The sequence below is a fragment of the Cavia porcellus genome, unplaced genomic scaffold, assembly GCF_034190915.1.
Source record: "Cavia porcellus strain 051 isolate PalLab524CR breed Dunkin Hartley unplaced genomic scaffold, mCavPor4.1 scaffold_1, whole genome shotgun sequence".
Lineage (NCBI taxonomy): Eukaryota > Metazoa > Chordata > Mammalia > Rodentia > Caviidae > Cavia > Cavia porcellus.
In genome coordinates, this window is record NW_026947484.1 from 183155873 (window position 1) to 183179839 (window position 23967).

A 23967-nucleotide genomic window follows, 5' to 3' on the forward strand; every position below is an offset into this window, starting at 1 on the left:
GTTAAACTGCGTTGTTTACTACTTAGCACTTATTAATCACCAGATTCTTTGCCAAAGATGTACAGTTTTTCTCCATGGGAATAATCAGGTTATCAGTTTCACCTTCTAAAAAGTTACCCTTCCTGATGCTAGTCTTGCTCTAGTGTGGGCTAATTCTGTAAAGTGGCAGGGCAGTAATTCTTGTATTTCCCTTCATTGTTATCCTGGGGAATCTCATCTGGCTTGGATTGAACATTTTATTTCCACGACCCTGCATTTTTTTCAACTTCTAATTTTAGGAAGAGGAATGTGGGAGTTAAATTTTTGAGACTAAAAAAAAAGCGCCTTTGTTTTTCCAGTCCTCTTATTTATAGTTCAGATGGACATAAAATTCTACATTGGAGACTTTATCTTTTGAAGACAGTGCTCCATTGTATTATGTATAGCTTCTTGTGACAAATTTTTACCTGCATAATTCTTTTTTTAAAAAATCAAATCAGAAAAAAGGGTAGAAGTAATGCAGAATTTAAAAAGTAACAGTAAGAAATCAACACTAATTAATATATTACATGTCGTTATCTTAGAAGTAGTTGTTCAATTATAAGATCAAAGCATAAAGAATGAACAATCAAACAATGACAGCACAAACTATCCTTTTTGATGAACTAACAGAATCAGTAGTATAGTTATCTATCTTGTACACTTATACATACAGTTATATATGTATACTTACAAGTTCTTTCCTTCTGAGCACTTTCTTTCCCTTTCATTATTATAATATCTATTGTACATTTTAGCTCATTACTTTCAGTTATTTTATTATTTATTTTTTACACTAGAGAGACTATATGAAATTTACAAATGTCAATCTCATTTATTTCACTTATGAATATAGTCTCTAGTTCCCTCCATTTACCTATAAAAGATTCAAGACCATCCTTTTTATAGCCAAGTAATATTCTGTTGTATAAAAATACCACATCTTTTTCATCCATTCCGTGGTTGATGGGTATTTTGGTTGTTTCCAAGATTTAGCTATTACCAATTGTATTGGTATAAACGTGGATGCACATATATTGCTTTTGTATGTAATGTGTTTCTAAGTTTTTTTTTTTTTTTTTGTACCAGGGGTTGAATTCATGACTATGTGCTTGTCAGGCAGGCGCTTATGCTACTTTGCTAAAATCCTGACCCTTGAAAAGCTTTTGTATTTTTCTTTTTATCCATCATATTCTTAAATTTATAATAATGACTTGGGGCAGGTCTTTTTTCATCCACATTTGCTTGCTCAATGGATCATCTTGATCTGGAATATTTTCCTTTTGGTGTCGGAGACTAAATCCACAGCCCTATATGTACTGGGTAAGTACCTTTGAGCTACATTCCTAGCTCCTGGAAGTCTTAAATCCTGAGACATTTATTTTATTTTGTAGGTATTTTTCTCTCCTTACCACTCTCTATAGCTTCTGTTACTCAAACATTAGTACTTTACTTGCTCTTGTCATTTTCTTTTTCCTCTTTAAAAAATTAAAAATTTTTATACATTTTTGGTTGGAGAGTGTCTCAGTTTTATCTTCTAGCTTGTTTATGAAAATGTTAAACTTTTAACTGTATGTTTTTTATCTTCAAAACTCCCCCTTTACCTTTTTTCCTAGCATGTGTCTTTTTTTCCTCTCTCTCTCTGTCTCTGTCTGTCTCTGTTTCTGTGTCTGTCTCTTTCTCTCTCTCTCTGTGTCTTCAAAAATATTATCCCCTTTTGGGTTAATGGGTCCAATATGACTGTCTCTCTGGGCCATTATGAATGTCTGTGCTCCTGCACAGAAATAGGATATTGCTAACAACTTAGAAGCTGAATACACGTTCCTTTCTGGTCGCATTTCTCTTTGTTACCACATTTTCCTTGAATTTTGAATTACTAACTGCGATTTTCTTTAAAATTCAACTCTGTATATAACTCAATCACATTTGCATATGAATTTGCCTTGCCTAGTTAGATTGTTCTTTAAATGGAACCAGACTACTTTTTATTATTTTGTTACATAGCTCTTTAGACTTTTAAAAATCACCCACATTAATACAGTTGTGATAATTTGTTTTCTTCTCTCTCTTGCATGTTATTCTATTATAAATATATTCAGGTATAAATTTTCCTTAACTTTTTTGGTATACTTGATCATTACAGAAAAGACTGTTAGAATTTCTTGGTAGTTGTTTCCTGTTGTATACTTTTCAAAGAATTTCTCAAAGGTAGGAATTCCTATTTTTTTTAACGTTATAAAACTGTTTTTTGCTCTTTTGAACCTATAAATGTATAGAAATGCATGGAATTACAATGCAGAAGTTTATAATGGAACAAATATAGAAAAATTAAACTAGAATAATGAAAATGTGAAAGCTACTTTTCTGAGAGAGACATGCTTTTCTACTAGAGCACTAAATAACAAAATCTAATGGTAGGTGTAAGAGATATAATCTTGAAATGGTAATGAACATAAATTTAATGCACTTGGAGCAAGTGTTAATAGAATTTGACAGGATCTGTGAAAAGAAGTGCTTAATTTCAGTTAAAACTTCATAACAGTAAAGATGAAATTTTACCTCTCTGTATTACTGTGCCCTTTGAGTTCTATCAGTAGACTTTGCTGGGCATAGTTACTGGATGTTGCAAACCACTTTTCCAGAGGACGTAACACATTGAGAAGCACAATTGCTAGGTCCTAAGTTCTGTGTATATTCAACTTTACTGAATAGTGCTGAAGTGTTTAATAAATTTATACTCTTACTGGTAGTACATAAGGTTTTTTTTTTTTAAATCACTGTTTTGTTACTGGTCACATGGTCTGATAACTGTAAAGAATACATTTTTGTACCTAGTATCACAGAGGTATCAGGCATCAGCTGAGGATGTCAGTTGAAGAGCGGTAGAAATTATGAACGAGGCACGAGTGAGTCTGCTTGATCTGGCGCTGCTCGGTTCTGTCTAAATGGGAAGCTTATGCAGCTGTGTATAGGGAATCAGGAGTGGTGGATCCAGCTGAGCAGGAGGGCAGCAGCTACAGGAAGGTTCCAGATGCCTACATGCCAGAGCTACATCCTTCCGAGAAAGTAGTTTCTTTTTTCAGTGTTATATTGTGAAACCACTAGATGGTGGTATACATCAGGTTTTCACTGAATAGGTATCTTGTTTAGAGTTGCTATAAGCTATAAGTATTTAGAGGGGATTTAATTCTCAAGGATTTGTTTAATTTAGAATTTTTTGCTCATATTTTGGTATGTAGATGTGTGTGTTTGATACTGGATTGTGCAGTAAAGAAAAATTTTTCAGTTAAGGCGAGTATCGTAGTATTTATGGGATATATTATTATTATTATTACTGAATGTAATTGGTATAAAATTTAATTTAATTTTCCTTCCAAAGAACCCTACTCATATCACTGGATATTTACTATTCAGCTGCTGTATGTTTCACATTAAATTAAATACCTTAGGGAAGAAAATAATTTGCATCCTTCTTCTTGAGCTTGTTAACATGCCTTTGTATTTCTTTACCAGTCTCTTTGCTGCTATTCTTGTTATAGTGAGTTGAATAAGTGGCAAAAAAATTACAAACAGCTCAATGCTTAAGTATAATAAAATTTATTTAGTACTGCTTATATTACAAAATAAAATATAAAAATGCATTGCATATGCATATGTAGTGTATCATTTTTATATACCCTTTTTTCTTTTTCATTGGTACATGTTTGTAGTATAATTACATTCATCATGGGGTACAGGCACCTGACACTTCTCAGTTCCTTTTTTTAACCTTCTCCCCCACTCTCGCTCCTCTTCCCAGTACCTATTGGGAATATATATATATATATATATATATATATATATATATATATATATAAAGTTAGTACACGGTGATCACATTGCTCATAGGGACTTGGTGCATGTACACAGCCCTTCACAATCCCTCCCTCTTGTTAGTACCCGACACATCTCTTTTAGCTCCTATCCTGTATGCCAAGAAACATCTTGCTATTTTCTACTACCTATTCTTTATTTTGCATTATATTTATATATTGAGTTCTCACATAAAAGACACCATGCTGTATTTGTCAAAGCTAAGGTAGCTCAGTGTCAGGAGTTGTTGCTACCCCTTCTATTCTGTTCCACTGATCCACAAGTCTGTTTTGGTGTTGTCTATGTGTTTTACCCGTAGTGTAACTTGAAGGACTACACCACATTGCCTAGAATGACTTTTGTTATCCTGTCTCTTCTGGGTCCATATGAATTTTAGGATTGCTTTCTCTATTTTTGTGAGTAATGCTATTGGTATTAATTGGAATTGAATTAAATCCATATAGCAGTTTTGCAGTATACTCATTTTGACTACAGGACATTGGTTTTACCTATCCAGGAACAGGGAATATCTTTTTATTTTTCCAGTTTTTTCTTTGATCTCCTTTTTTCAGAGTACTATAGTTTTTGTTGTGGATGGTTAGTTTGATTCCTAAGCATTTTGCTTTATTGATGTTATTGGCAAAGGTATTGTTTCCCTAATTTTTCCCTCAGTGAGTTTATTATTTGTTTACAAGAGCTATATTGATTTTTGAGTGATGACTCTACCTCCTACTATACTACTGAATTTGTTTTTTAAAAAATTTTATTTAAAGAAAGACTAAGCAAAACATAAAATAGGTAGAAATAATACATACGTTCAGAGAAAAAAATAAACAGTAAGAAATCACTAGTTGATGTTTACATATTGTCGTTTTACAAATAGTTGTTGAAGGTACAAGAGTGGAACATGTAAAGTGGGAATTCAAACAGCGAGACTGCAAAGAGTTCTGTTTAACTATCCAACAAAAACTTAGTAACATGGTTGTCAATCCTATACACTTAAACATACATACAGTTATCCATATCTTCATTTATGTTTAGATTAAGCAAACTAAAGCAAGTTAAAATCATTCTGAACAAAGAATAATAGTATTGCTGGATTTCACATCATGACACTCTATGATCAGCACTGGGTACTGTAGTGCCTTTTTAAAATTTTAATTTAAAGAAAAACCTAACAAAACAGAAAATGGGTAGAAATAATACATAATTTCAAAGAAGAAATAAACAGTAAGTAAGAAACCATTAGTTGATTATAGATTGTCTTCTTACAAATACTTATTCAAGTTACTAAAGTGGAGTATATAAAGTGGAGATTCAAACAGTGAGATTGCAACCAGTTCTGTTCAATTATCCAACAAAAACTTAGAAATATGGTTATCAATCCTATTCACTTAAACATACATGCAGTTATCCATATGTTCAATTATGTTGACATTGAATAAACCCAAGCAGGCTAATATCCCTCTGAACAAAGAATAATACTATTGCTGGGTCTCACATTATGACACTCCAGGATCAGCCCTGGGTATTTTAGTATCTCTTTTTCTTCAGAGTATCTGTTCATTTCATCATGTGTCATAAGATCTGTTTTCATAAACTGTTTACAGATTCTATACATGCATGAGTCTTAACATGTGTTTCTATCCTTTCTATATTAGAGGGAGAAACAAAACAAAGCAAGACAAAACAAAACATATTCCTATAAACACATGAAACGAAAAAACATATAAGACAGTTGTACAAAGAGTTCTACCATGGTTCCTGTGTTGTCTTTTGTTATCTTCAATAGAGTTGACTATATCATCAGACATAGTATAATTGAATATATCTGTACATAACAGTATTAATAAAAACACAACTTTGTATATAGTATAGAACTTCAAAAACCAGCAGTTATCAAACCAGAATGTGTATCGTAGAGTCCTGTCATCTTCAGTGTAGCTGCCTATACTCTCAGACTTGATACTATCAGTCATATCAGTTTTGAATAAAATCTTGTCTGCCTCATTTCTGTTATGCTCTTTTTTTGCCATCAGTTGTCTGGTTATCTTCATTCTGTTTTCTGCTCCATTCATTGAGGCCTCTATGCCACTGTTCCTGGAATCCTAGTACTTTCTCTCTAGAATGCCCTGCAGTATTCTCTGTAGACTTGGATTGGTGGTTGTGAATTTCCCAAGTTCCTCTTTTTCTTGGAAGCATCTTGTTTCTCCATTAATTTCTAGAGACAGTTTAGCAGGGTATATCAATCTGGGCTGGAGGTTATTTTCTTTCAGGGATTGGAATATTTCTCTCCAGGCTCTTCTTGATTTGATGGTTTGTGTGAGGAGTCTGCCGTTACTCCAATAGGCCTTCCTCAATAGGTTATCTGTTTCTTGTCCCTAACAGCTTTTAATATTCTGTTCTTATATTGAATTTCTGGGATCTTGATTATTATATGCCTGGGTGTAGCTCTGTTTTGGTTATAGGTGGCTGGAGTTCTGTATGCCTCCATATAGTAGAATATCATTTCCTTTTCCTATGTTTGGAAAGTTTTCCTTAATTATTTCTGTGAATAACCTTTGTAGGTCTGTTGTTTGTACCCCAGTTTCTTCATTCACATTCTTTATTCTCAAGTTGCAGATTATTTTGTCATCTAGCCTTTGTATTGTTACTGCTTGTTTCCTTGTTATTTTAAAAGTTTTCCCTTTCATACTCCCACACAACAAAATTGTCTCCAGTTTGGATAATCTATCCTTAGTTTCTTTCAAGCTGATTTGCCATCTTTCTATAGAGTTTTTAATTTCTTGATGATCTCTTTGAATCTGCTTTATGTATTGTATAATTTTTTTTTTATATTCTTCACCAAATGGTTCTCGCCTTTGTTTGAGTTCCTCCCTTCTTCCGTCTGTGTCTGCTTGAGGGGTGCTTAGTATCTCTTTTATTAATCTTCTTATATCTTGCTTTATTTGGCTAAATATTTCACTTTTGAACTCATCTATGAGGTCCTAAATATATCTCTTTATGTCTGTTGGTGCCATGTCTGATATTGCATGTTTGCTGTTCTCATTTTCCTTTGTATTTACCTGTTCTTGCGTCAGTGTTTTCAGGGTTGGGGCCTGGGGATTTTTGTTGTTGCTTCCTGTCGATGTCCGCTCCCGGCCGGCAGGAAGGACACACGACAAAGTCTGGTAGTGGACAACCTTTTCTTTTTATTTTCCTTCTCCGTACAGCCTGCCCTGGGTTCTCCCAGCTGAAGCCTCCTCTGGTCCGCTCCCCGCGGCTCCTTTTGTGCTTCAGTCTGCCCCAAAGCCTCTACCGGTCCGCTCTCCGCGGCTCCTTTTGGGCTTTTACTTCTGGGCTTCTACCTGGCTTCTTCTTCCGCCCAGGGGTGGCACCGGTATATATACGGGTACAGTGTCCAATCATGTTAAAGTAAGCAAGGCAAGCTGATTGGCTAACATCATCAGTTGCCAGGCAGACTATATTGTTGAGCGGGTTGTTTACGCGGTAAGCAGGAAACTAACGTGCTCGATGGGAGGGGCAATCTACCTCAGGCTTCACTCTTTACTACAGGCCTCACGTCCGCCAAGTGAGGCGACCGGGCTCGGGGCTGCGGCTCCCAACATCTCCCCCTATTTTATTTTTTATGAATGTGCGCATCGTAGCCCTTCCTGGACTGGGTGCAGAGGCTTATGCCCTATGCGTAGGCCCACCGTAGGTCCTTGGCTTAGACCCTGGTCGGCCGTCCCATGGTCTGCCAAGGCCCTGAGGCCCTCGTCCTTTTTCTAGGGCCAGGCACAAACTGGACGGAACCTGGATGCACACAAGCTTGCACTCATTCTCTCTCCGTAAAGAAATCCCCTCGGAGAGAAATTTAGACCTGGGCAGCATCTAACAGTCCAGCGGCTTACGTGCAGGATGGGGTAGGGCCTGGCTTAGGTCGAGTCGTGCTGGGGAGGCACGCTCTTACCCGTCATTGACTCACCTACCCTGCTGTGTATTGTCACCTTATGGAGGAGAATGAGGGATGCCCGCCATATCTAGACTCGGTCGTGGGCCAATTGAGCAAGCCATGCATATGCCTGAGGATCTTCTTGTCCATTTCGGGCTACCGCTATTTCTATTCATCTTATTGGTTGGTCTGTGATGGATCTCCAGTAGGGCAGGTCTGATCTTCAGTCGAGGGCTTTGTTGCCCGTGTCAGTCTCTCCAGTATCCACAGTGGTTCTCGTCCCGGTTCCTGTGGGAAAACACAAACCGCGCCTCGGTTCCAGCTGACCACTGGATCCGGGCCCATCCATTGTCCTGTCAGGACATCTTTCCACTTCACCCACCCTTTATGGTTGGGGGAAGGGTTGCAGTGCTCCACAGCTGGGGAGCGATTATCATTATTTAAATTTAAAAAATTGTGTGTGAATAGTGCCATGGATAATCGTGCCTTTGGGGCCAGGCCTTGGCCTACTCCCCCTTTTTGTTTTTTATTTTTTATTTTTTATTTTTATCTTTTTCGTTTTTTTTTTTTTTTTTTTTTATTGGTACCAGGGATCGAACTGGCGATTGCCTGCTTACAAGGCAGGCGCTTATGCCGCTAAGCTAAACCTCCAGCTCCCATTTCCTCGACCGGCGTTTTTCTCAGCCTGCTCGGCAGAGAACTCTGTGTACCAGGCTCGCCAATCCAGGTAACTGCCCGAGGGCAGACACGCCTTTGCCAGCTGAATCCAGTCCGCGGGGGTGAGGGGCCCAGAAGACAGATTCTCCAGCATGGCAATGGTGTAAGGCGCAGTCGGCCCAAAGGTTGTAACTGCATTTTTAAGTTCTCTAATCTGCTTTATCTCAAAAGGCTCCCATACATTGCGTCCCTGGCCCATAGCTACTTGTACAGGAAATATCCCGTAGGGGCCACTATCTATCCCAGGTGGATGTACCTCATGAGACAAGCGTCCCCCCTGCCAAAGCCGCCTGTAAAAATACCGACCCGCCGGCGGCGGAGCATAAGACAGCGGCCGTGATTGGGCGGAAAATGGGGGCCCGTGCATCACTTCCTGTTCTGGCGAAAGGGGAGGGAGCTCCCAGGCGGCCGCCTCGTGGCGAGGGATCGCCTCCGGAAACGGCCCCCAAGGTGGGGCGGAAGGCTTCGCCTCCCTCTCGCGCCGGGGAGCGCTCAGGAGCTCTCTACTCCTCCGCAGACCAGGTTGAGCAGAGCGCAATTCGCGGGGCAACGCTGGAAAAGAACCCTGCGACTCCTTATTGAGCGACTTAGGCTCCTGACAGCTGGTCTCTTTAGCCTCCTTGCCATTCAACTTTCCCTCGTCCTCGGAGTCAGACGACTCCGAGGCTAGAGCCCCGTCCTCCTCCTTAGCATCCTTGTTCCCCTTGACGGACCCCTCTCGGGAGCTCCCTGACTGGGCCTGCTCAGATACCCTGCGTACTTTTGTAAGCTCTTGAGAGCTTTCTCCACAACCACCCTCGCTCTTAGTGTTGCTACCTAACATGTTTCCCATCTTTTAATATGTTACTCACCGCGTGAGGCCCAAGGAATCCGCCACTTACGCGTGAGCCTGAGGGGAGTCTAAAAGCCCTGTAGGTGCGTGCCACCCAGAGCCCAGGCTTATCCCCAACTCACCTGTCTCGCAGCTCTGTACTGGAGCGTTGTCCACTTCCACGTCTCGGGGGTGATCAGTCCCCGGGCGGGCCTCCAAATGTCGATGTCCGCTCCCGGCCGGCAGGAAGGACACACGACAAAGTCTGGTAGTGGACAACCTTTTCTTTTTATTTTCCTTCTCCGTACAGCCTGCCCTGGGTTCTCCCAGCTGAAGCCTCCTCTGGTCCGCTCCCCGCGGCTCCTTTTGTGCTTCAGTCTGCCCCAAAGCCTCTACCGGTCCGCTCTCCGCGGCTCCTTTTGGGCTTTTACTTCTGGGCTTCTACCTGGCTTCTTCTTCCGCCCAGGGGTGGCACCGGTATATATACGGGTACAGTGTCCAATCATGTTAAAGTAAGCAAGGCAAGCTGATTGGCTAACATCATCAGTTGCCAGGCAGACTATATTGTTGAGCGGGTTGTTTACGCGGTAAGCAGGAAACTAACGTGCTCGATGGGAGGGGCAATCTACCTCAGGCTTCACTCTTTACTACAGGCCTCACGTCCGCCAAGTGAGGCGACCGGGCTCGGGGCTGCGGCTCCCAACAGCTTCCTCTTCATATATATATATATATATATATATATATATATATATATATATATATATTTTTTTTTTTTTTTTTTTTTTTTTTTTTGCTTCTTCTGGGAGGCCCCAGTTTCTTTCTTTGTTGGTTACAATTCTTCTGAACCGCACTGGCTATATTGCCCTTCACACTGTAGTATGCTAGTGAGTTGCAGACAGGGACAGCATATGCTGGCCCCTCCCCTCTGGATCAGTCAAGCTGCTATGGCCTGCCCTGTATTACTTTGTGCCGCCTCCCCTCTGGATCAGTCAAACTTCTGAAGCTTCACTGGGTTAGTGTGGTTAGTATGCTCGACTGTGACTTGACTTTGGATAACCCATTGGGTCTCATCTGGGTCACGTGGCCCAGGCCTACCTCACTCCACCAATCCCATTCGGGGAGGGGAACAATTGACTGAAGTCACTAGTCACTGCTCCCCCTTGTACTTGCCTGACTTGCCCGGTCCCAGAATGTCATCCATGGGAGCCCCCCTGCTTATGGAATGGCTCTACTCCCGTCACTCACCACAGCTCGATGTAGGCACCCTGCCAAATCAGCTCTCCTTTTGGCTCGCTGACCCCTGAATTCAATGTAACGGTGCCTCCAGTGAGTTGAAGTGGCAGGACCGTGGACAGCTCAGCAAGTTGCCGTGGGACCTCGGCTTGTCGTGGTGGGGCTGCAGATGGTCAGCAAGTCACCTTAATTTCTTCTTGGGATGAGAGAATTCATCTCCCTCTGTTTGGGGCTTCCCACTCTGTATTACGTTGAATTCTAAGTTGACTATCTCACAGAGCCTTTGTAGCCAGTTGTAATCTATCCACCATCTTTACTCCTCCCCTGAATTTGATTATTAATTTTAGGAGTCTTGATGGAGTTTTTTGGTTTTTTTGTGTAAAGGATTATGTTATCTGTGAATAATGATGGCTTGATCATATATAGATATATATATACATAGAAATACATACATTTATATTTATGTCTGTATGTCTTGTGTCTATCTATTGACAAATAGATATGTATATCTTTTATTTCTTTTTGCTAATTACCTGGTTAATTTGAGAAATAAATGTATCTTATGTTTGTTTCCTTGAGGCAATATCTCGCTGTGTAGTTCAGGCAGGCCCTGAAGTCATTCTGTACCCCAAACTGGCCTTTTAGCATTGTGGCAGCTCTTCTGCTTCAGCCTTCCAAGTGCTGAGTCACAGGCATGTGCCATCATGCCTGGTTTGAGAATGATGTTGGAAAGGGGTGATAACAGTGGACATCCTGGCCTTGTTCCTGCTTTTAAGGGAAGAGTGTGTAGCTTCTTTCTGTTAAATGTGATGTTGACTGTTGATTTATCATAGATGACTTTTATCAAATTGAGATAAAGATCTCTACTTATTTTTTTCAGGGTTTGTATCATGAATGGATGTTGAACTTTGTCAGACATTTTGTCTATATTGGATCTATTGAGATGATCATTGAAAGAGTTGCTGGCTCAAACTGAACACTGTAACCAGAAAAGGCTGCAGCTAAACTCCTCCCCCACCCTGCCCCCTATGGACTTGATTGTAATCCTATATCCCCATCCTTAAGGACCTGTGCGCCAATGAGATACCTGTGCATCTCTAATGGCCTTTGGGGCACTGCCCTAAGCTTAGGCTATTTACATTCCCCCACGCCACGTGTCTGAGAGAGACCTCCAGATTCCAGTGGCCAGTATGCCGGTCTCCTTTCCCGTGTTCCCGGAATAAAGGCCTCTTTTGTCTTATACTCCTCGACTTTTGGAAGCATCTTTTATCCTTTGAAGACAGACCTATCATTTGGTGCCCTGTGACTCGATCGGCGGGCAACTGACTTGGGACACACCCCCAGTTGGGCCCCTTGCCGATTCACGAACCGAAACCATCACGGCTTAACTCTGCGCTCCTCCTGCCAGGACGCGTCCCATCTCCTGCCAGCTGCCTCCACTCACCGCAGCCCCGATTGATTTAAGGTGAGCACGCTCTGCAAGACTCTTATCACTGGGCCCGGACCCAGTCAACTGGTCTATCCCCCGTTTGCGTTTGCCTCGCCGCGTGGCGCTACGGGTTGCTGATAGCTTTTCCTTTGTGCCACGGGATTTTGCCTGCCCTATTCACCGATGGGTAATTTCCTTCCTACATCCCAAAAAACGCCTCTACAATGTTTAATCTCCAATTTACGTACTTTAAAAATTAAGAATACCATAAAAACTAAATTATTAACTTTTTACTGCCAGGAAGTTTGGCCTACCTACCCACTCCCTGGCAAACGCTGGCCTCCAGAAGGGACGTTCGATGTTTCAATTCTACAAACACTCTATGATTTCTGTAAGGCCAGCGATAGAGTCATGGAACTCCAATACATAGAGGCATTTTTGGTTCTGAGGACGCGCCAATCCCTCATTAGATCTTGTGCTCCCGCTGAGATCCTTTTGGCCACCGATACTGTGGCTCAAACTGTTCCATCCTGCCCTCCAGATTCGCTTGAGGACGTACCACCAGTCTTCAGGTCACTGCCAGCCGCTTACACAGCTCGTTCTGTCCCATTACCCCTCGCTGGCCATCCCCCTGTGCCCAGTTCCCTCAGTTGTGCGGGTCACCATGTGTCACAGTTACGATCCTCCTCCCCTCCCCCTTCCGCGATGCAGGCTCCTCCTGGCGGCTCTGCTCCGCCTTCTGATACCTTTTCACCGCCTGCGTACCACACTAGGTCACGTTCATTGTGCCCCGCTGGCACACAGCGTGATCTTTCTGGCTTGCGCGGACAGCCACCATGCCCGCCGTGCTCGGGCAGCTATGCCGGTAACAGGGCGCCGCCATGTTCCGGAAGTTCAGGCAGGTCATGTGGGCATGGAGCACTGCCCAGTTTCCTTAGTTGCGATAGTGACGGGGCGCCGCCACGTTCCGGAAGCTCAGGCGAGCAGCATGGCGATGGAACGCTGCTGGGTTCATTTGGTTGCCGTAGTGATGGGGCGCCGCCATGTTCCGGAAGTTCAGACGCGACGTGTGGCGACGGAGCGCCGTTGGGTTCAGATCGTTGTTATCACGATGGGCCGCCGCCATGCTCAGAGGGGTCACATGGCATGCCGCCATGTTCATTTGGTTACCATGACAACAGGGGGCAACCATGTTCTTTCTGGTCTCACGATCAACGGGCGCCCTCTAGTGGCTCCCCTTGTAAGCATCAACGGCTGCCCTGTCGTGCTTCTTTTGAGCCACACAATGCCATGTCCACTGCCTATACTTCCTCCTCAGAGGGTAAGCAGCAGCCGCTCTGTAGCCGCTCTTCAGATAACTACTCACACGCGTCTACTGGGCGGATAGCTGCTCAGTGGCACTCTCCTCTGCGTCCCTCTCCTCAAGCTCTGCTGCCACTTCGAGAGCAAGCTGACCCCGAAGGCCTTGTAAATATTCATGTGCCATTTTCTCTTTCTGATTTGTCTCAGATTACCCATAAATTGGGCAGCTTTTCTGTAGACCCACAAAATTATATCAGACAATTTGAATTTATTACCAATTGCTATGATTTACATTTTAAAGATGTTTATGTGATTTTAAATACTACCCTTAGCTCACAAGAACGGAACCAGCTGTGGCAAGCAGCTCGTGAGGAGGCGGACCGAAGACACAGGACAAATACGATTGAGAATGACCCTGGCCCTGTAGCTGTGCCTGACCAAGACCCTAACTGGAACTATCAAAATGGTCAAGGCTCAAGAAAATTACATAAGATGATAGAGTGTCTGATTGTGGGCCTTAATAAGATTGCTCACAAACATACTAATTATAACAAGCTTTTAGAACAGGTCCAAGAGGCTAATGAAAACCCGGCTGTGTTTCTGAATTGGCTTCGGGAAACCTTAATTAAATATACCAATGTAGACCCAGACTCTCATGAAGGGATGATTGTAGTTAATTCCTATTTTATTTCACAGTCTGCTCCTGATATTCGTGCAAAACTACAAAAGGTTGAACAAGGCCCTCAGACTCCACAAGGAGATCTACTTAAATTGGCCTTCCGTGTCTTCAACAACAGAGACAAGCTTCAAAAAGAGGAAAAGCAAGCTCAAAAATTAAGGCTTGCTAAATATCAGTCTGACCTCTTAGCAGTGGCACTCGGGGCTCCCAAAACAAACAATCCACAACAAGGTGTGGCTGCCCAAGCCCCGTTCAGACCATGCTTCAAATGTAACAAGCAAGGACACTGGGCACGAGACTGCCCCAACCCTGGCACTCCTCCTGGGCCCTGCCCAATCTGCAAAGATGAAGGGCGAGCGACTAGGCCATCCTCTAATCCCTTGCTCTCACAGGAGGCTTCATCAATGCCAGATTCGTCGCTGACTGACCTGCTCGGACTTGCTACAGAAGAATGATGGGGCTCGGGGCTCATGGCCCCCACTCCAGTCACCTTGACGGAGCCCCGAGTCTCATTGGAGGTCTCAGGCAAAATAATATCTCTGCTTGTAGACACGGGGGCCACCTATAGTGTGCTTCCTGAATTTTCAGGACATTGTACTAAGTCTCAGATCTCTGTTGTGGGTGTTGACGGCCAGCCAAATCAACCTTTACAGACTGGGCCTATCCCATGCAGATTCCAGACCCTTTTCTTTACCCATAGCTTCCTCGTAATCCCAACATATCCCACGGCCCTGTTAGGTAGAGACCTCCTTTAGAAGCTTAATTTTTCCTTCACTTTCTCTCTCCCCACAGCTCTAATCCTCCAAACTGCCTCACAATGCGTCACAAAGCCATTCCCCCCTCTTTCTCCTTCTTTGGTTGACCCCACAGTCTGGGACACATCCAATCCCACTCTGGCTACACATGCCACGCCTGTTTTAATCCGTCTCAAGGATCCCTCAATTTTTCCCTGCGTTCCCCAATACCCCATAGCCCCCCAACATTTAAGGGGGCTTAAACCCATCATTAAGCGGCTTTTAGACAATGGATTTCTTAAACCTACCCATTCACCCCACAATACTCCCATTCTCCCAGTGCTCAAGGCTGATGGGTCCTATCGCCTGGTACAGGACCTTAGGGTGATCAACAGTGCTGTCACCCCAACTTACCCAGTGGTGCCAAATCCTTATACCATGCTCTCTCATATCCCTTCCTCCACTACTCACTTTACAGTTATAGATCTTAAAGATGCCTTCTTCACTATCCCCCTACACCCTGATTGCCAGAACCTCTTTGCGTTTACATGGACTGACCCAGACACTCTCAGGTCTCAGCAACTTACTTGGACAGTACTCCCCCAGGGGTTCAGGGATAGTCCCCACTTCTTTAGTCAGGCTCTTGCTACTGACCTCACAGAACTCAATCTCAAACCTAGTGTTCTGCTCCAATACATAGACGACCTCCTATTATGCTCTCCATCCCATATGTTAGCCATACGCCACTCAGCCAGTCTTCTTAATTTCCTTGCTAGCCGTGGATACAGGGTGTCTCCCACCAAAGCCCAGATAGCCTCCCCAAAAGTCAAATACCTAGGTCTTGCTCTCACCCCCACCACTCGCTCCATCACCTCAGATCGTAAGGCAGTTCTTCGTGATCTCCAGGTGCCCACAACTAAACGGCAGGTTACATCTTTCCTGGGTTTAGCTAATTTTTTTCGTCTTTGGATTCCTAATTTTGCAGCCCTAGCTCAACCTCTCTACAAGGCTGCTAAGGGTTCCTTATCAGAACCCCTGGACCCTACTAGGCCCATACATGCCTCCTTTCAAAAACTAAAAGAGGCTCTCCTAAAAGCTCCAGCTCTTACCCTTCCTGATCCCACCCAACCTTTCATCCTATACACTACTTGTCAGGGCCACAACGCTATAGGTGTACTAGGACACAAAAAGGGACCTTCTTTTCAAGCAGTAGCTTACTTATCTAAACAGTTAGATCACACAGTAAAAGGATGGGCTCCTTGTCTCCGAGCTCTTGCAGCTGCAGCCCTCCTGACACAGGAAGCTAAAAAGTTTACATTGGGACAATCTATTACAGTACACTCACCTCATCACTTACGTGACCTTATCTCACATAAGGTGCTCCCCGCCCTAATGACCCCTTCTCGCCTTCAACAGGTACACTTAGCTCTCTCTCAAGACCCTTGCATCTCTATTGCAACTAGTGGTCCTCTTAATATAGCGACCTTACTTCCCACCTCAGAAGGCCCTCCTCACCATGACTGTATAGAGTTTTTACAGATGACTCCCACTTCTTTCCCTCACATCAGTAGCACACCTCTCTCCTTGGCCTTTGACACATGGTTCATAGATGGCAGTTCAACAAACACAGACAACCAAAAGAAGGCGGGATACGCAATAGTTAACCAGTCAAAAGTTATAGAGGCAAATTCACTGCCACCTGGGACCTCTTCCCAGAGGGCAGAGCTTATTGCCCTTACAAGGGCCCTTACACTAGCAAAAGACAAGATTATAAATATATACACTGACTCAAAGTATACATTTAGCATCTTACACTCTCATGCCTCTATCTGGCAAGAACGGGGTTTTATTTCCACTCAAGGAACCCCCATTATTAATGCCCCCCTTATCCTTAAGCTTCTAGAGGCAGCCCAACTTCCAAAGCAGGCAGCAGTCATCCATTGCAGAGGACACCAAAGCTCTACAGATCCTATTGCTCAAGGCAATGCCTTTGCAGATTCACAAGCCAAGTTAGCTGCACAAGGGCCCTGCCCTTCTCATCTTCTCCCATTAGTCCCAAGCAGTCTACCTCAGCCCAATTATTCACCAGAACAGTTACAACTACTTCATAAACCAGGTTACACACAAAACACTCAAGGATGGATTTTTCAGGGATCTAAACTTGTTCTCCCACATCAACAGGCCTCAGACATCATCACTGACTTACACAACTGTTTTCATATAGGATCTCAGGCCCTATACAAACTTTTGGCCCCAATAGTCACACACCCTTCTCTAAAAGCCATCATTCTTAAAACAACTCACACCTGTGATCTCTGTGCCAGAACCTCTCCTCAGGGACACATGGCACCCCCTTCCTTTCCTACCCATCAATTTCGGGGACACACCCCTGGTCAGGACTGGCAGATAGATTTTACACACATGCCCCGCCACAAGACTCTCAAATATCTTCTCACTTTTGTTTGCACCTTTTCAGGATGGATAGAAGCCTTTCCCACAACCAGGGAAACTGCTGATGTAGTTACCAAAGTCATATTACAAGAAATCATTCCAAGGTTTGGTCTACCTCGGAGTATTCAGTCAGATAATGGTCCCGCCTTCATTTCTCGGATCACTCAACAGGTATCCTCGAGCTTACATATCACCTGGCACTTACACACCCCATACCATCCACAATCTTCAGGAAAAGTAGAAAAGGCAAATGGCCTCATAAAGACACACCTTACAAAACTCACTTTAGAACTACACCAACCTTGGCCTCAACTTTTGCCCTTAGCCTTAGCCAAGCTCAGGGCACTCCCCCGGGCTCCTACTTTCTTAAGTCCTTTTGAACTTATGTATGGCAGGCCATTCTTACTCCACAATCTTCCTGCTCCCCAAAATCTCCATCCCCTGGCTGACTATGTCCCAGTCCTCTCCTTCCTCCGACACCTGTTGCGACAACATGCTGATCTCTGTCTTCCACAGCCCTCTGGAGAGGCCAAACCAGATCCTCCCATATCCCCAGGAGATCTAATTTATCTCAAATGTTCTAAATCCACAGGACTACAACCAAGGTGGAGTGGTCCTTACCTGGTCTACTTGGCTACCCCTACAGCGGTCAAAGTTGCTGGACTCCCATCCTGGTTTCACATCACTCAGGCTAAAAGGTGCCCTCCCAGCACCAAATCTGATCATTCTGAGTGGTCATCTCATCTTTTGTCGCCCACCCGTCTCCGTTTCACAAAGGCCTCGCAGCCACAGTTAACAGGCTAAGTCATGTTTGGTTATCCGATTTGGTTCCTAATTTCTTACGCTCTATTAATGATCATTTTTGCAGCAGGACTCTTGACAGTCTTTCCTAGAGACTCCCACATCATGCGTAAGATCATCTTTATTATGTTCTATGTGATAACTGTCGTGGTTCTTTCCACCCTCAGCTGTCTGGTTAAACGTGAAATCCCTGAAAGCCTAAGCTCTCACCTTCCTTATATTGGTACAGCCACCGTCTCCCATACTCCCCCTATTTTATCCGGCTCAACTCCTAGACCAGAGACAAGTTTTACACACCCACCCTCCTGATGCTTTCAGATGGGGGAGTAATCACCTCTCATGATTTCAATAACCTCACACTTATTTTTCAGAGTTCTACCTCACCATGATGATGCTCCTACCTCAATCTACCTCACCTGGGTCCTTAAAAATAATAGTGCCATGTCTCCTAATAACATTATGTCTCTTTGTTTTTTCCAGTCTGACATACGTACATTCACCAGTAAAGTTGTCCTGGCTAAAACACCTGGCATCAGTGTCTACCTGGGCATCAACCTTCATCCCGTCAAACTCCTCTAGACCCCCAATACAACGCCCTCAGCCAGCAGGAAGTAGTTATAGAGAGAGATCTTCGCCCCTTTTCCTAACCTCTAACCATAAGACGGGATATGAAAGAGTTGCTGGCTCAAACTGAACACTGTAACCAGAAAAGGCTGCAGCTAAACTCCTCCCCCACCCTGCCCCCTATGGACTTGATTGTAATCCTATATCCCCATCCTTAAGGACCTGTGCGCCAATGAGATACCTGTGCATCTCTAATGGCCTTTGGGGCACTGCCCTAAGCTTAGGCTATTTAGATTCCCCCACGCCAAGTGTCTGAGAGAGACCTCCAGATTCCAGTGGCCAGTATGCCGGTCTCCTTTCCCGTGTTCCCGGAATAAAGGCCTCTTTTGTCTTATACTCTTCAACTTTTGGAAGCATCTTTTATCCTTTGAAGACAGACCTATCAATCATATGGTTTTTTGTGCTTGCTTCTCTTTGTGTGGTGGAGTATTACTTTTATTGATGTACATATGTTAAACTAGCTCTGCAGCCCTGGGATGAAGCCTACTAGGTCAGGGGGGCATATAATCTCCCTGATGATTTGCTGCATTCTGTTTGCCACTATCTTGTTGAAGATTTTTTTGGCCTTCAGTTGTCTTATTTTGCTTGTCTTTTTCTGGTTTTTAAATCAGGTTATTGGGTTGCTCCAGGAACTATGTTGGAAGTACAGCTTCTCTGTTGATTTCATTAAAGAGTATAAAGAGAATTGGTATTAGAGCTTCAGTAAAGTTCTTATAGAATTTGACAGTAAAACTCTCAAGATTTGGGCTTTTTTGGTGGGTAGTTTTTAAAATTGCTTCAATTTTGTTTACTGATACTAGATTATGGATGATTTTTATATCTTCTTGGTTCAATTTTTGGTAATTCATATATATCTAAGAATCCATCAAATTCTTTTCCATTGATTTTCCATGAATTTTCCATTTTATTAGGATACAGGTTGTCAAAGCAGTTATACCTGATCTTTTGGATTTTGGGAGAATTCATTGTGGTTTTGTGTTTTTCATTTCTCATTGTTTGGATTTGGGTCTTTTCTTCTTTTAGTAAGATCGCCTAAAGGCAAAGACTAGTCTTTTAAAGAACTGGTTCTTTGATTCATTGATTATTTGTATTGTTTTTTGTTTCAGTTTCATTTATTTCTTTTCTAATCTTTATAATTTCCTTCCTTATGATAGCTTTGGGCTTAAATTTGCCTTGTTCTTCTAGGATCTTGAGGTACATCATTAGGTTTTTATTTGAGCTCACTCTTTTTCTGATGTGAGTTTCACTGCTATAGCATTCCCTCTTAGGACTGCTTTCATTGTGTCCCATAGATTTCAGTATGTTGTATTTGCATTATTGTTTAATTCTGTGACCTACTGATTATTCAGGAAGTATTATCTTAATTTCTATGTGTTTGCATAGTTTCTGTGGTTTCTTTTGCCTGTGATTTCTAGCTTTATTGCACTACCATCCGATACTCTGCATGGGATAATTTTGACTGTTTTGCTTTTACTTACGCTTGCTTTCTTGCCTACTATTTTGGAGAAAGTACCATATTCTGCTAAGAAAAATGTGTTCTCTGTTCTTTTTTTTGGTGGAACACCTTATAGATATTAAGTCCACTTGTTTAAAAGTTTGTTTCAACTCTTATTTCTTTGTCAATACATTGTATAGTTGATCTATGTGTGACAGTGGGGCATTATTATCCCCCATTACAATTTTATTGGTGTTTATTCAATTTTTCATGTCTAATAGGGTTTGTTCCAGTGCATAAATGTTTATAATTGTCATCTCTTCCTGATGAATTGTTCCCTTAACCAATATGTAGTGACATTCTTTGCCTCTTATGATCAGTTTTGGCTTGAAATACACTATGTCTAGTATTAGGACAACTACTTCTGCGGTTTTGAGCTTGTAGTTGCAAAGAATATTGTTTTTCATCTTTGATTCATTTTTTTTTTTTGATATCCAAAGTGCAGCGACTCTTATTTTTTTTCAGGGTGGATATTATAATTTTTTTTATAAAATCTGAAAATGATTTTATAAGTTCATGTAAATTGCACAGAATAGTGGATTACATTTTGATGTACTGCAATTTGCATATAATATACATTGATTTTTTTTTTTTTTTGGAGGTGCTGGCTTGGCTTCCCAGAGTCCTAAGTTCCAACATGGCATGGATCTCAGGAGACACTGCTAGTTCTCCCCCTGGAAGGGCTGCAGTGGGCCACACTACTACCGCTTACCAGGGAGGGGAGGTTATGGCTTGGCTTCCCAGAGTCCTAAGCTCCAACATGATGTGGGTCTCCTCATCTTTGATTCTTAATCTTTGAATTTTTTAAAGTTAAATGTGTTTCCTGTATACTGCATATTGTTGAGTTTTGTTTCATAATTCATTTCCCCAGCCCATGTCTTTTGACTCGGGAGTTGAGGACATTCATATTTAGAGTTATTACCGAGTGGTATTGACTTAGTTCTGTCATTGCATGGTTGTTCTTTTTTCCTTTTGTTTCACTGCTCGTCCTGCCAGGTGTATTCGTTCTTTTTTCCAGTTATGGGCATGATCCTCATTGTCTTTCTGGGATATCCTTGAGAATTTTTTGCAATGCTGATTTAGTTGTCATGAATTTCTTGAGGTGCTCCTTGTCATGGAAATAGCTTTTTTTCTCTATCAGTGTTGAAAGAATGTTTTTCAGTGTACATAAATCATGATTGGAAATTGTTATCTTTAAAGGCCTGAAATATTTCATTCCATGTTGTCCTACTTTTTAAAGTTTGCGTTGAGAAGTCTACTATAATTCTAATAGGTTTTCCATTATATGTGATTCATTGCTTTTCTCTAACAGCTTTTAATATTTTTTTCCTATGATGAACTTCTGGTACTTGAGTAATATGTGATATGAACAAGCTTCTTTTGGTCATGACTATTTGGGGTTTTATAGCCCTCATTTATCTATATATTCATTTCTTTTTCTATATTTGAGGAATTTTCTGCCTTTTTTGTGAACAGGTTTTTTTTTATGCCAATTATGTTGTCTTCTGATTGTTAGTTATTCCAGTTACCCTTAGATTGTTGGTGTCTTCTTTGTGTCTCCATTTTTATGTTATATTGTTGCCTTTAAGGCTTCTTTGAGTACTTTGCTTTGAAGAGAATCACTTTTGACGCTTATACTTTCATATAATTTTTAAACTCCTGGATTTCTGATTGAAATCCTTTATAGACTCTAATTTTTGTTAACCTGGTTCTTCATCTTTTGTATTATTTTGCTAAGCTCAGTTAGCTATTTATTAGTGCCTTCTGAAAGTTCCTGGGTTATTTTGGTTATTATTTCCATTATACATTTAGTTGCATTTTCCTTCATCCCAAAGAGTACCTCTTTGATCTGTTTTCTAAACTTCCTCTGTTATCCTTCCAAATATTTCAGGTATGTGTCCTGTGCTATTTTCTCTCCTCCATGCCCACTGTATTGGCTTTGGGGCAGTTGGGAGTTTTGGGGGGCATTTTGTTACCTGTCATCTCATGTTTCTATTTTTGATTGTTTCTTTGGGCTGAGATTTGTGAATGCTTATAGTGTAAAAACTTCATCGCTAGTGTAGAGGTCTCCTTGAATTAGTTGCTTTTCCATGAAGTGCTTTTGGGTATGATTTACTATAGTTCTTTGCCACTATCTCAAGATCTGCTCACTTTGGTTAATTTGGGAGGAGAGGGTGTGGCGTAAGCAGCCCAGCACCAAGTGCACATGAAATGTACCCTCTATTGTTAGTATCAGAAATACAATCTGAATGTTGGTTTATAAGGAAAATTCATTAATAGCAACAATTATGGGACCAATGCAAAGCAATTCAGCTATTGCTGTCTAAATAGGTACAGATCATCAATAGTAGTATAATTCAAGGCAAGTTGGGTATTAACATACCATAAGACTTAGTCTTCTCTTAACCCCAGAGAAGAAATCCACAATTATAGCATAAACATAAAGACAACCCAGGTATTTACCTACGGCTAACATGCATTAAATGTGACAGCCATATCTCTGCTAATGGTTTCACAAAAATTGACAGTAATTTTATAGGATCAACTATTTAAAGACCAATAAAGCTTTATAAGTACACTATTATAAGGGCTTGGGAACAAGGGAATGCAAGAAGAAAGATTTGAAATTTTAAACCAGATGATATGAGACAGAGGGGAGAGAACGGGGGCAAAAGATCCCAAATGGGGATAGAGGGATGCTTATATAATTAAGTAGAGGTAACAGAAGAAACTGATTGTCATGGTTTATGTCAAATGCCTGCCTCCCAGTCTCATGTAATCATGGATGTGGCTGAATCTAGCATTTGTGATTGGTTTGTTGTCTAGCACTCAGATTGGTGGTGGGAGTGCTACACATGCCCAGGAATAGAGCCAGCATACAGTGTAATAGGGAAAGAAGGTGTGTCTTTCTCTCTTTTGTGTGGTTTACTCTTGCTGTTTGCTGCCGCCATGCATTGCTCCCTCCCCAGGCCACCTTGCCACTTGGGGCCAAATGAGTATGGACTGAAACCTCCAACCTGTAAGAATAAACTTTTCCTTCCTTAACTTTGGGCATCAGGTATTTTCTCTCAGAAGGAGAGAGAAAAGTAACTAAGACACTGACAGAAGTAGGTGATACAAAAGGGAGAAAAATGAATTATATGATGAAGAGAAAAGAGAAAATATTAAGGAAAGAAAAGTGATGAGGAAATAAAGAAAAAACAATTAAGAAACAGTAAAAAAGCAATGGAAAAAGATAAGGGAAAATTCTGTTATGGATTATTTGGATTGTATCTCCCCAAAGCTTCATGCACTCTTGTGAGGTGACTAGATCATGGGTGCATTTTACCGGATCACGAATGTGTGATACTGGGTTAATCCACTGATAAGTTTATTACTGGGTATGATGTCGGGAAATGGAGCAAGGTGGAAAGAGGTGGGCCATTTGGGGTAAGGCCTCAGACAGTACATATCCCTCCTCTTCCTTTCATCCCTCTCTTTTTCCTGCCTGCCATGCAGGGAACTGTTCCACCTTTGCCACGTTCTCTTCTAGGTTGCCCTGTCTTGAATCAGCCAATTATAGACTAAAACCTTTACAAACTATGAGACAAAATAAACTTCTCCTCCCTTATCTTATAGGTATCAGGTATTTTTTTCCCCAGGAATGAGAAAGTAACTAAGATATTCCCCAAACTTCTCAATACCAGTGAAAAACAGGAAAACATAAATAAGCAAATACATTCACTCATAAATGAAAGATGAGAGGAAAAAAAGAAAGAAAAAAAAGAAATTTGTTATATTTTGAATGCATAGATTTCTTTCAGGATCCACATTTTTGGGGCAGTGTCAAAGATGTGTCCCTGCTCATGCTGGTGGATAAAGAAGGTACTGTGACTCCAGATCCAGGC

At 41.9% G+C, this 23967-nt stretch overlaps 1 protein-coding gene across 3 annotated transcripts in view; it reads left to right on the forward strand.

Annotated features, from left to right (window-relative positions):
- The window catches only part of LOC134470397 (uncharacterized), a 98632-nt gene that overhangs the window by 1876 nt on the left and 72789 nt on the right, over nucleotides 1-23967 (forward strand). For 2 of the 3 annotated variants that reach the window (XM_063224414.1, XM_063224415.1), the window contains exon 2: nucleotides 11446-18921. The exons of the other annotated variant lie outside the window; for it this stretch is intronic. In XM_063224414.1, the coding sequence (XP_063080484.1) occupies nucleotides 15148-17964 (2817 nt within the window). In that variant the 5' untranslated portion in view covers nucleotides 11446-15147 and the 3' untranslated portion in view covers nucleotides 17965-18921. Of the gene's footprint in view, nucleotides 1-11445; nucleotides 18922-23967 lie in introns of those variants that run through there. 3 annotated transcript variants of the gene reach the window in all.